The sequence below is a fragment of the Crocodylus porosus genome, unplaced genomic scaffold (assembly GCF_001723895.1).
Source record: "Crocodylus porosus isolate Cpor-Errol unplaced genomic scaffold, CroPor_comp1, whole genome shotgun sequence".
Lineage (NCBI taxonomy): Eukaryota > Metazoa > Chordata > Crocodylia > Crocodylidae > Crocodylus > Crocodylus porosus.
In genome coordinates, this window is record NW_017728906.1 from 153,091,210 (window position 1) to 153,104,441 (window position 13,232).

Below are 13,232 nucleotides of genomic sequence, written 5' to 3' on the forward strand. Positions count from 1 at the left end.
AGCTAGGATATAGTTGGGGACTGTCTTGCTTTGAGCAGGAGGTTGGACAAGATTGCTTCATGAGGTCCCTTCAGCCATATCAATCACAGCTATACACATGCAAGGTGAAAAAAGCAAACAGACTGCCACAGACTACATTGGCTCTGGACCATAATTTTTTAAATATATATATAAAAATATAAAAAATATATTAGACTGGCTTTTAATCACAGAAACTGATGAAAGGAGGAAATTTAAACTGTACACTTACTTATCATCCCTTTCTAGGCATTTTACCAGGATTGGCAAAATTCCAGATTTTATTAAGTCGTCAATAGGTGGATTTCTGTCACTAGACAACAATTTTCTGTAAAATTAAAATATGACAGATGAATAAACAACTTATATCAAAGGTGCTTTTTGTAAGTAGTATGCATACTGTTTTTTCTTTACCTTGCAGCTTGTACAGCACTCAGCTGGATTACAGGGTTATCACTTGTAGCATTCTGTAATATAACAGTAAAAATCTTTTAAAAAACCTCAAAATTGGCATTAAGTGGTAATTTTTAAAAAATGAAGATATATAACTCAACATACCTGCAATATAGCTTCTAGTGTTACATTTTGCTTGAAAAAAAGAGAAAGATTACTTAGCAACAGGAAGACTAAAGTTAAATTAAATATTAAAACTTTTTGAACAAACATTTGAGCACTGATGTATAGTGCAACTACCTTAACTTCAATGGCATTATGCCCTTTCATATTTGCTGTGTGTCCAATTTCATACTTTTGTAACTGAATACAAAACTCAAATCATTCAAGTAAATGAAAAAAGAACAAAAGTTTTCTAGCCATTACATTTTAAAAGCAGTTGCAGAATCAAGCAACTTACTGCTTTGAAGTCAGAATCAACATCAGAGTCTTCTAAACTTTCTTCTTGGGGAACATTTCTTTTTTTCAAAAGATGTTCATCTCTTTTGTTCTGAAAAAAATAAAGACACTTTAATGCTGATCAGTATAGACTAATCAAACTGATACCATCAAGTAATTTAGATACAATTGCTTTCAAAAAGGTATTTATAACTTCAGATTGATTTTATAGCAAGCCAGCTATAAATCATTTTTTTGGTTTGAAATTAAGAACACACATGTAATCACAGAGCTAGGGTATTACTGAAAAAAAACAGTGCAATAGGTTATAGGAGGATGGATATTAAACACTTTGGTTGCATCCCCAAGAGCACACACTTGCAGGGGTACAGGTTTCCCATGGGACAAATAACAGTGGCACAAATATATGCTGCTGCAGTGCGCAGCAAAGTGACCCAGCTAGGGAAGGGGAGGCTGGAGCCACCACAGGTGCCAGGCTCCTTTTCTTGCAGCACATGCTGCTGACACGTGCCACACAGCTGTTTTTAGTGGTAGGTTTTTTTAACACCAGGATCCCCCAGTGTCAAAAAACCAAACAAACCCAAGCCCTGCTGCGCTGCAAATTAGCAGCATGGCAAACAGGTGCACATGCGTTGCATGTGGTTTGCAGCACTTCAATCTGCTTTGAGGTGCTGCAAACCACATGTGCATGCTCATGAGTACATGACCTTTTGGTGCAACTGTTAAAACTCTGTGAATTTATAGTACACTTAGCTGTACTTGGATATTTGCATTTAACACCACATTAGAAATGAATGATGACCTAATGAAATAAGGCTACTAAAATTAGTTTGTAAATAACACTACTTCAAGCTGCCTCGGATATCCACATTACATCTATTTTAATCCTATGTGTACGCAAACATGCGCCAACAGACCAACATTTATAAACCCCAGTCACTGTAGTATAAACAACTGTTTCTACTTATAACATGGCACCCTGAAACTTAGTACTTTATTTAGTAACTATTCAGAGGAGCTGCTTAAAGTTCAAATTTCAATGTTAAAAGCACCCACAATGTGTGCTTAAATCAGGATACACCATAATTTTGTAAGTTTCCTACCAAAAAGAAATAAAAATCTCATAAGGATTTGACTGTTCTTGGGTAACATATTTTGTCATTTCAATGGTTTTCTTTTTAATTAAAAAATTAGCTCTTTTTAAAATTGTAGATTTAGTACTTATCTTTCCTCAATGCATGCTAGGGGTTTAAGCAATTATTCAAAAAAGAAATAGGAGATAAGTATCTACAGCTGAATAGAAAGTTTAATTAGTTTCCCAAAACTGAACTATACATTTCCATCTTGAATTTAAGTAAAACATTTGAGTTGATTTGCATGATCAATGTTCAAAAAGATGATCCACTCCCCTTCTTTCCCCCAAACAATCACCTGGTATACGTAAACACTACTGAATACTGTGAGCCTAACCTTGAGAGTCCCTTTAGAATACATACAGATTATTCTAAATTATATTAAATTGGAAGAGACTCTCTTGTTTGATTTTTACATTAGAACATGAGGTCAATTCCCTCTCTCTTTGACTGAAGAACTGTTTACAAAAAGTGCCATTCTAATTTAAATATTAAGTTGAAAAATGAACAAAACAATACATCAGACATGGAAGTACATGGACACTTTTCAGACCAGGATTTAGTCAACCTAAAATACCACAAAAGCTCTGAAGCAAGCTTTGTACGTTAGAATGTGATAGTAAGGGACCCATACTTATTTTTGTTGACAGTTTCTTATACAACTGCTGAAAAGATTTATATTCTACTCTAGAAACCAGACAGTACCATACCCATTACAATACCTGGGCCTAACAACTCAAAAGAGTCTCCACAAACCTATGATGATTTAATTTCTGTCCAGACTACAATGAAGAAAATTACTCTCTCAAGTTTAGGGAATCAAAGCTCAATCAAACTCAGACTGCCATCAAGTCACGAGGCCAACCCTTTTCCATTTTTAGCCAAGAACCTAAACTCAGTTTTTACCAACTTTCAATTTTATCACAAGCAATGTAATTTTGACTTCTGCTGAGCCAGTCTCACGAACATGCAAGAAGCTCTAAACCTTGCTATTGCTTCTAGCTCGGGTGGGGGGAATGGGGGAAACACTCTAATGGCCAATTTCACCACTTCCTACCATTCTGGGAAAATACAAGGAAATAAGGACTTGGCAGAGGCCAGTATCTTCTCCAGAATTGGGGGTTGGAACACATGACTTCTGAGGAGAGCCTGGGGAAACTGGACTTATTTGGTCTGCAGGAGAGAGAGAGAGAGAGAAGAGAGAGAGAGAGAAGAGAGAGAGAAAGAAGAGAGAGAGACAGAGAGTGAGTGAGTGAGTGAGTGAGTGAGTATTTGATAGCAGCCTTCAACTACCTGAAGGGGGTTCAAAAGCTGATGGAGCTGGACTCTTCTCAGTGGTAGCAAATGACTGAACAAGAAGCAATGCTCTCAAGTTGCAGAATGGAAAGCTTAGGTTGGACATCAGGAAAAAGTGTTTTGCCAGGAGGGTGGTGAAGCACTGCAACAGGTTACCTAGAGAGATGGTGGACTCTCCATCCTTGGAGGTTTAAAGCCCAACTCGGCAAAGCCCTGGCTGGAATGATCTAGTTGGGGCTGGTCCTGCTTTGAGCAGGGGGTTGGACTAGATAACCTCCTAAGGTCCTTTCCAACCCTAATTTTCTATAATTCTTTATTCTTCAGAGGAAATGTAGCAATATTTGCATAAAAGGGAAAGAGAAGTGAGCAGGAAGCGCCCAGCAGCTAAGAACACCTATGTTCCCTCTCTCCTTCCCCCTCCCCTGTGAAAGAGGAGCAGATTTCAGCTCCTCTGGCCTCCAAGCATGTAACACTAGCCCAGGGAGGGCAAAGCTGTGAAGAATCCATGGAGCTGCCCTGCTTCCCCTAGGGCTGTCTGTAGACCAGGGAATATGGAGAAGATGACCCTGCTGCTGCTGCATTCCCAGACCTACCATAGGAGAATGGAACAACCCTAAGGATGCAGGAGGAACAAAGGAGACTGAAGACCAAGAGGGAGTTACATGGCCGGGGATAAGGAGTGCAAAATATGGTATTAGATCTTTTGGGTTTGAAAAGACTGGGAAAAAAGTGCAACCAACAACCGTTCCTGGAGCAGAATGACTTTACTGAATGAAATCAAGAGAGCTGGCAATACACACACACACACACACACACACATATGCTAGGGAGATGATGGTGACACAGCTATAAAAAAAAAAAAAAAAAAAAAAAAAAGGCAGACCAAAAACTACAATACAGTTTTAAAAACCTCTGACATAAGGTGGGGAAGAAACTAGCTTTAAGTGTTTGACCTTTTTGAAACTTACAGTCCTTTGGAGGTACTTCTGCACAGACAAATGTCCCTCAAACGCCAGGAAAGGCAGAATGATACTGACAAGGTGAGTCACAGACACTAGCATCAGTATTAGGGGCTAGATGAACGGACTGAAAGGAGGATAGAAAACTGGTTGGATCATCAGGCTCAGAGGGCAGTAATCAGTGGATCAATGTCTAATTGGCAGCTTGTATCAAGTGGAATGCCCTAGGGTTGGTCCTAGGGCCAATTTTGTTCAATATTTTCATCAACAATTTTGAAGATGGTAGAGTGCACACTCAGGAAGTTTGCAGATGACGCCAAGCTGGGGAAGTAGTACATAGGCTGGAGGGTAGGGCTAGGATTCAAAGTGACCAAGACACATTGGAGGATTGGGCCAAAAGAAATCTCATGAGGTACACAAGGACAAGTGCAAAGTCCTGCACTTAGGACAGAACAATCCCATGCACCAGTACAGGCTAGTGGCTGACTGGCTGGCAGAGATGTGGGTTTTCCACAAAATTTTGAATTGGAAAATGTCTGGAAATTTTGAATTGGAAAATGTCTGGAAATTTTCCAATGCCATAAATAGAGCACAATCTTGACTTAGCATGTTTAGTTGACATATATTTAGTAAACAAAAATAAAAAGTACCCCCATGTTAATTGTATGTCCCAATAGGCACAAGTATTTGAAATGAAATATTTGATTAGGAAAAAAAATAAATACAGTACACTTAATGTGGTTTAAATGTTATAGTCAAACAAATTTAAAGCTTTACATGGAAAGAAATTATTTTTATTGAAATACTAGTAAAAACGTAAAGAAATACACAATAGCATGTACTTCCCTTGCATTGTTTGTTTAAATTTAAGGAAAAAAAATGAAGGCACTGAAAACTATTGACATACGAATTTTAGCACACCCAAAGAACTGTGCATAAGATGCTGTGGTCTACTCATCTACTTCAACAGCATCTTCTTCACTAATTTTGCTTCCAACTGATTCTCCAGACACAAGAGATTTTGAGAAACAGAAACAAGCTTAGTGGTGCGTTCATTGGCTAGTTTATTCCTCTTTTTTATCTTGATTGAGCTAAAAGCCTTCCAGTTCCATCCACATGAAGCTGCAGTTGGTTGAATGCTTAGGATTCTTAAAGGAATCCTGGACAACAGTCAGGTGTTACAGCATCCCTTCCACCAGGTGAGAGGAGACATTCTCCACTGCCTGCTAAATGATGTCTTTGCTCCAACGTTCTTCTATTGCGTGGTACTCTTCAATGTCCATCATCATTGCTATTTCATCGATGTTGGGGACATTCTAAGCTACTTCCATAATTGTATCGAGAGCAGTAGATAATTCATCTTCTGATAAATGTGGTCCTGTGTTGAGGACCCAAAAGGTTTGCTGCCAGATGAACTGGATGAGAGCAAAACTCAGCTCTCAGAGTAAACATTTGTTTTACTACTACTACTACTTTTTTGGTTAGAGGTGAAGAAGGCAAAAGCTCAATTAGATTTTCATTCAGTTGTTTGAATATCTCTGGAATATTTGAAAGACTTGGTTCAAGTTTCTTGATAGCCACTGAAATTGGTAGTAGCAAACGGAATGATCCTTGAACCCAGAACACATCGTTGGTGAGAATTTGCTTCCGAATGTTCATAGCAATAATCTGGGATACTGTGTCGTCTATTGACACACGCTGCAAACAGTTCTCTGTGTGTAGCAAACTATGCAAATACTTTGTAGCTGAGCTCCATCTAGTTTCTCCTGGCAATAAAAATGCACATTCCTTCCCCTGATTCTCTGCAATTTCCCTTTATGCAATTTCTTCAGTCTGATTAGCAACATGATGATTATCAATACCTTTACAATCGCTTTCCAGCTTGCCAATACTGTCTTCACTGTATTCACACTTACTATGTCCTTTGCCAGAAGAGTCAACCCATGAGCAAGACAGCTACATACTATTAAATGAGGATACTTTGCTTTAATATTTGCCCTACAGCTTATGTTATTTGCATCATCGGTTACAATGGCTCACACCCTAGAGAGACCTGCACTTTCAATCTCTTCACTCAGTAATTTGGCTATGTAATCACCTGTATGCTGAGAAGATTTGGTAGCAATTGCTTTCAGAAATATTGGTTCAGGTGTTGCTAACATAATGTTCAATAAAAGTTTTCCTTGTATATCAGTCTCTCTCACATCGGAGTCAGTAAATCTGCTTGACCAATCCTTTGAATAACCACTGTTTGAACTCTGTCATACTCTCTGAGAGAATATGATGAGCAATAATGTGATATGATGGGCAAATTGATTTGTAATGTTCCTTCCAGTACTGATTTTCAGTAATGAAAAGAGGTGGACCACTTGCAAATATAGCTCAAGCTAATGTCTCATCTGCTTTTTCTTGATTTTCTTTTGACATTCTGTCCACAAAGCTTGATATAGAGCTTGACTGTCTTGAACAGCTACTCGTGGTGGATTGCATATCTGGTGACAGTGATCCTGAAAGCAAGGATTCTGCTTCTTCTTCCCCCAGACCTGGCAGCTTTAAATTTTCATTTGCCTTTTTTTACAAATCTGCTATTTCACTTGAGCTACCGAGTTCCTGCAACACAAGGGGGAAAAGATTTTTATTTTAGTCTATTCTAGTCTGGCTTCATCTGTCAGAAGGAGAAGCAGTAGGGAGCTTGCTTTCAACCCCTGGCCAGAAAGAACACTCTACCGCTGAACTTGCTGCTCAGTTGCCCTGGGACTGCAGAGCCAAAGGGAAGTATAGTCTGGCCTCTGCCACTGGCCAGAGGACTAAGCTCACTCTGCTGGTTTTAAATAGTTAACTATTTTTCTATTATGTAATTTAAAAAAAAAAAATGTTGGTAAGCCTAAGCCACTTTGCGTACTTAGGGCAAGCAGAAGAGCAGGATACAAATATTTTAAAATAAATAAATCAATATAGCCCAGAGTTGCATTAACAACTTTTAAAATTATCATGTTTTAAAACAATATAGATGCTACTCTATACTGTGTGTTGTTTAACATTTCAAGTTGTTTACTTACGTAAGATTCCTGAAGTCGACTTTTTCCTCAGATGATGTTGTTCCACCACTTTGTTGTATTAGCTTTCTGTATACGGCTTGTATTCTTTCAGGACAATTTCCATGTGTTATTAAATGTTTCTTCATTCTTGTTGCAGTGTTAGCACAGTCCTGCCCACAATATTTACATCTACCAACTTTCTTTCTTCCTTCAGTGGCTTGAAATTCACAATAATGATGCCAACACACTAGTTTTTTTCTGATTAGGCATTATTATAACTACTTCAAAGCAAAAATCACTAAAAATCTAACAGATCATATGCAAACACTTCCAACTTCCCCAACTCAAGAAAAGAAATGAGACACTGGCTCTGTGTTTGCTGAACTGAAAGTGAAACAAAAAATTAATTACAGTTTTAGTTTTGCTTTTACTTGCTATCTGAGATGAAATAAGCATTTTAGCTTTGGTTTTGATTTGACCTGCACAGCCAATTAGGTGAATTCATAACTTGATTTTTGGTTTGGATTATATGCAAGTATATTTACTCTCCCGCTTACAAATCACTAAAATATACATATACTCTCTCATACACTTCCTAGGGATTATCACCTGAAAAACAATAATTGCAATTTTGAAGCTGCCAAGCTTGCCTAATATTGTATTGGCATCCATTCATTGTTACTAATGGATTTTATGAAAATGAATTTTTAGTAATGAAAAGTTTCCCATGGAAAAATAAAGCACTGGAAAATACTCCAGAAAATGTTCTGCCACATCTCTCTGTTGTTGGGCAGCAGCTCGGCCAAAAAGGATCTAGGGGTTACAGTGGACAATAAGCTGAAGATGAACCAGCAATGTGCCCTTGCTGGCAACAAGGGCATACTGGGCTACATTGGTAGGAATGTTGCCAGCCCATCAAGGGAAGCGATTATTTCACATCTGGAGTGCTGTGTTCAGTTTTGGACACCCCACTACAGAAAGGATGTAGACAAATTGGATAGAGTCCAGCAGAGGACAGTGAAAATGGTGAGGGGGCTGGGACACATGAGTTACGAGGAAAGGCAGAGGGAACTGGGTTTATTTAGTCTAGAGAAGAAGACAGAGGGAATTTAAAGCAGCTGCCTTGAACTACCTGAAGGGGGGTTCCACAGAAGATGGAGCTAGACTGTTCTTAATGGTGACAGATAACAGAACAAGGAGCAACGGTCTCAAGTTGCAGCAAGGGAAATTCAGGTTAGACATTAGGAAGAATTTTCTCACCAAGAGGGGTAGTAAAATACTGGAACAAGTTACCCAGAGAGGTTGTGGACCCTCCATCCTTGGAGGGTTTTAAGGTCCAGCTAGACAAATCCTTGGCTGGGATGATCTAGTTGGGGATGGTTCTACTTTGAACAGAGGGTTGGACTAGATGACCTCCTGAGGTTCCCCCCAACACTATTTTTCTATGATTTTATGTTCATTAAAAAGATTAGTCTTACTTGACGACTATAAACTGGGAATACCTCTGAACAGGAGGAGGCTGGGAGCAATAAGGGATGAGGAGATTATGGATGAACAGGGTCTGAAGAGAATACCTGTCATATATAACAAAGGATTAAATGAAAATGGCTGCACCTACATGGGAGTGTGCATTAAACTAATGCACAATAAAGTCACCATTTACATGTGTGTAAATTATTGCACATTAAATGTCTGACTTGTCATCTGTTGAGTACCATAACATATAGGTACTAGAAAAACAGCACTTTAACTCACCAAAGCACATGTGTAGATCCTGACCGGGAGCTATTTGCTCCCGATCAGCTCAGGAAGCAAGGGTCTACAACTGCTACCTGGCTAAGCACTGATCTCCACAGGGCAAAGCAGGAGCTGTCCCAGCTCTAATGCAGCTCCTCCCAGCTGCAAGAGTATCAGGGCAGGCCCCAATCTCCAAGCGGCTGGGAGGGAACTCCAGGGGGTAAGGACAGCTCACCCCACCCACCAGAGCCCAGGCCTGACTCCAGTGCCCCTGCCAGCCAGGGGCTGACACCTGGGGGATCCTAGAGCTCCCCCTGGCTGCTGTAGGGGGGGGTAGAGCAGCACAGGAACTGCCCTTGACTGAACTGTTTCCGTCAGAAGCATATTTAGATGCATGCCCAGGCACAATTTAATGTACCTGAATTTTCAGAGCAGAAAATTCAGGTACTTTAATTGCACGTGTAGACATGCCCAGTGTGTAGTCCCTATAGTCCCCTAAGGTTTTCCCTGACCAGTAACTTCTTCCTAGTCTTGTAGATAGTTACCTTGGCTATGGGCAGGAGGAGGACCCAAAGGTCCTGGGACTGGTGGGGCTAGATATGGCTTGTACATAAAGAGGTGTAGGGGAAAGTAATACATCAGAACTTCAAAAGCCTTGAGAAATGAGAGGGGATTCAGCCTGGTGCACTACAGGTAAGCATGCACCAGGGTCTCCTCTGACTGTAGAAGGGAAAGATGTCAGGGAAGTCCATGAAGTGTGCAGTGACAAAGGAGAAGAACGAAAATTAAATTATTAGAAAAAAGGCGCCTGCTTAAAAGTTAGCGTTGAACAAATTTGCAGAGAAAATCCTCATGCAATTCCTTTGGGTGATTAAAAGTTAAGGAACAAGGTAGAAAAAACTAAAGATATTATGCTGCAGACATCACATCAATACAAGAAAGCCAGAGAAGTAACCCAGCTCTGCTTCCAAAGACAAGCAGGAGAAGAAAATGATCTTGATCCCATAGGTGAGAGAGGCAGAAGCCACACAGGCTATTTCAGAGAATAACCTTAGAACCTGAAGCTGGGGTAAAGAGAAAATGTTTGGAGGCAATAAGAAAATTCTCATGAATGGAAAACAAGAACCAATGGCTAGACTGAAGAAGCTAGCAAGACAGTTAGAATGGGCAAACCAGGGAAAGGCAAAGGCCTGGTGAAGGCAAAGCAAGCATGCAGAGATGGCCCATGATGATGCAGGTACTCCATCAGGGTAAAGAAATGGCAAGTACAAACAGAAGAAGAAAACAAGCCAGACTCCAAGAGCTGCAGGTTACACTTGCAGACGGAGCTAGTCAAGGAAGTGACTATATAGCAAGTTAATTCAAATGGTACCCCAGGTCTTCTGAAACAACCTAGCAAAAGACTTTGTTCCACAGAAGGCCAGCTTCATGCTACTCATGAGTTGCTGCTAGGAGGATCAGTACCAGAATCAAAGCTTTGTCAATACAATAAAGCAGGTGGAGAACAAAACAGTTAGAGCAGTGACTGCCAGCCTTTTTTGACAGGTGTACAAGTTAAGCCCTGCTTCCTCCAAAATGCTGCTCTGATTCCCATCCCCACTCCCTCAGCCTTACTCAACCGTTTGTATCTAGGAGCACTGGAATAGAGAGAGGGAGGCTTGAATCTGGCCTCGCAACTCCCGCAGGTTTATATACTGAGCAAGGATCAAAAGCCCTGAATATGGCATTGGCTACAGCATAAAGGAAGGGTTAACAGGGACTTGGATCTATGGCTAGGTGTTAAACAGCTCCAAGTAGCAATACACAGAAATTATGAAGAGATATAAAGACAGAGAAGAAAGTAAAGTGTAGTCCTAATACAGGTCCCTAAGCCTCTTCTCTACAGGACTATTTTATGCATGGAAATTAAGAACCTAATCACAAGGGTGTAGAAAGAAGCACCAACAGCACTAATGCATGGCCCGTTTAAGGCTAGAAAATCCAATATACTTCCAGCACTACCCTCCAACAGGGGCTGTAAGAGCTGGAAAGCCAAAGGTATATATGCCAGTTGCGGTCAGGCTATTGAAGAATGAAGATCTACCAAGCTGGAGAGGGTATGAAGGACACCTCTCATTAGAAGCTACAGGTGGTGACCACAGGACTCTGGAGAGGCCCAAAGAATGTCAGCCTATAGAGGGGCTGGGGCTAATGGTAGGTGAGTAGTAATGAGATGGCTAAAAGGCTATGAATAGGATCCCTGATGATGGGAGATGAGAAGTCAGTCCAAAGAGTCTGTTAGTGGTTGCATCAGTGGAATGAGGCACAGCAGACAATCCCCATAACCAACAAGGCCCAGAAGAGCAGAAGGAGCTTTGGACCACCTACACCAAACCCCAGCCAGCACAAAAGGTGCTTTGAGGACTGCCAGGAAGCACAGCAAAATTTCTGGCTGACAGTGATTGAAGGCTATCATACCTTACACAAAGGGGAAAAATGTAAATTCAGGTTGAACTGGGGAGAAGTCTGAGAGGCCTTACTGCCACTTTCTTTGCAATTGAGCACTAGTTGGGGGGAGGCCGGGAAGGTAATACAAACTTAACTTCCAGAATGAGGCAGACTATGCCTTTCATGAACAGGAAGAGAAATTGGGTGTGACAGTCCTCTAATCCCACACAATTACAGGATTTAAGGAACCTAAGGAAGGAGCCCGAAGTAATTAGGGCTCTGGGCACCCTAGCAATTATAAGTAAAACAAGCCATGAAAGGCAGATAAGACAGAGCTAGGACAAGTAACAGCTCTGGAGGGGGCTCCGAAGGACATGAGAGGCTAGACAGCAGTGGGTCAAAACAGCAGGAGAGGGAGACTGCAGACAGGTGGGCTGGAACAACATGCCAGAGAGCCTTGGAAAGGACAAATAAGACCTACAGAGAGCCTGGCATGTTGTGCAGAAATGAAAGAGTATGAGTGTGATATGGTTCACAGTTTGACAAGTGTTGAGTTGTGAAAACACAGTCAACCAGACTGTGACTTGACAGAGGTTGGCTGGGCCTAGATCACCATACCATTTCCCCATCCTAAATGAAAATAGTACCAACTGCGATAAGGCTGACATTCAAGTTGCTGCAGATCATTTGTAGATTAAACAATACAAAAAAGTGTTGCAACAGTGTGGATATAGAGTACTTTAGAAATGGCAAGGCTTGAAGGAGAAAAGGGACAGAGTAAAGGTAAGCTTAACTTTAGGGCACATAAAGCTGGACAAACACATTAAGAGGTCAAATTTACCTATGCTCCAAAAAAACATTAGGTCCAATTTTCTTTCGACCACAGTATTTGTTAAAAGATGTGGGTTCAGCTTAATGGGAGGAATAAATATCTAGCACAAGCAGCAAGCCATAGCAGGCTGCACCAAACTGAATGTTCTTTATACTTTTTCTGGCCAGCCTCTGTCAAGTTAGCCTGATTAAGACTATTAGAAAAGGCATGAATTGTCATTTTTAATTAGTTCCGCTGACAGTTACTACACAAAAAGGAAACCACCATAAACCCAGTAAGAAAGTGCTTGGTTTCCTTTTTTTAATTTTACCTCTAGTGACACTTCGAAGGAACTCATATTTAGTGTTTGGCCTCAAACTCCTGTCACTACTTCAGGCCCTGGTTTAAGGCACTGTGCTTTACTGAAATCAGGACCTTAAACTGAAGGCACATGACAAGGATAAAGAGTTAGCATTCATTTTCAGATGAAAACCTGATTTCATTTCATTTCAGGTGACTAAGTACATTTTATTGTATTATGTACAAAGTAGTAAAATATCTTTGAAATTTCTCTTGGGCATAATGATTTATATTCTTTCTGAATCAAAAAACCTAGTTTAACTAAAACTGGAGTTTCAAAAACAATCTAAATTAAGAAAGTTTTGTACTGAACTTACTTAACTGGGGCCTCCTGTTCAACGTGCTCCATTTATTTCAAGGTATTTTTACTGCAAATGTGTTCCTGAGGTACAGAGATAGTAGTACATAGATGGGGGAGGAAAGGACACAATTTACATCTTGAATTTTCAAATCATGGCCGGCTTCTTATGGTATTCTTCCTCATCAAGGCACCTCCTTGACATACTAAGTTTCCTGCACCAACTTTGAGTGGCATGACTTCTTTGTCAGCCATTCTGTGCAGCCTCAGTAACAAGTAACAGCCTTGGGAGAGGACAGAACA

General features: G+C 40.4%; 1 protein-coding gene across 1 annotated transcript in view; it reads right to left on the minus strand.

Moving 5' to 3' along the window:
- Nucleotides 1-13,232, minus strand: part of KPNA3 (karyopherin subunit alpha 3) — a 91,585-nt gene that overhangs the window by 38,549 nt on the left and 39,804 nt on the right. The window contains exons 3-6 of the mRNA XM_019529971.1: nucleotides 872-961; nucleotides 577-606; nucleotides 433-485; nucleotides 251-346 (exon numbers count right to left, since the gene is read on the minus strand). Coding sequence (XP_019385516.1) covers nucleotides 251-346; nucleotides 433-485; nucleotides 577-606; nucleotides 872-961 — 269 coding nt within the window. The remainder of the gene's footprint in view (nucleotides 1-250; nucleotides 347-432; nucleotides 486-576; nucleotides 607-871; nucleotides 962-13,232) is intronic.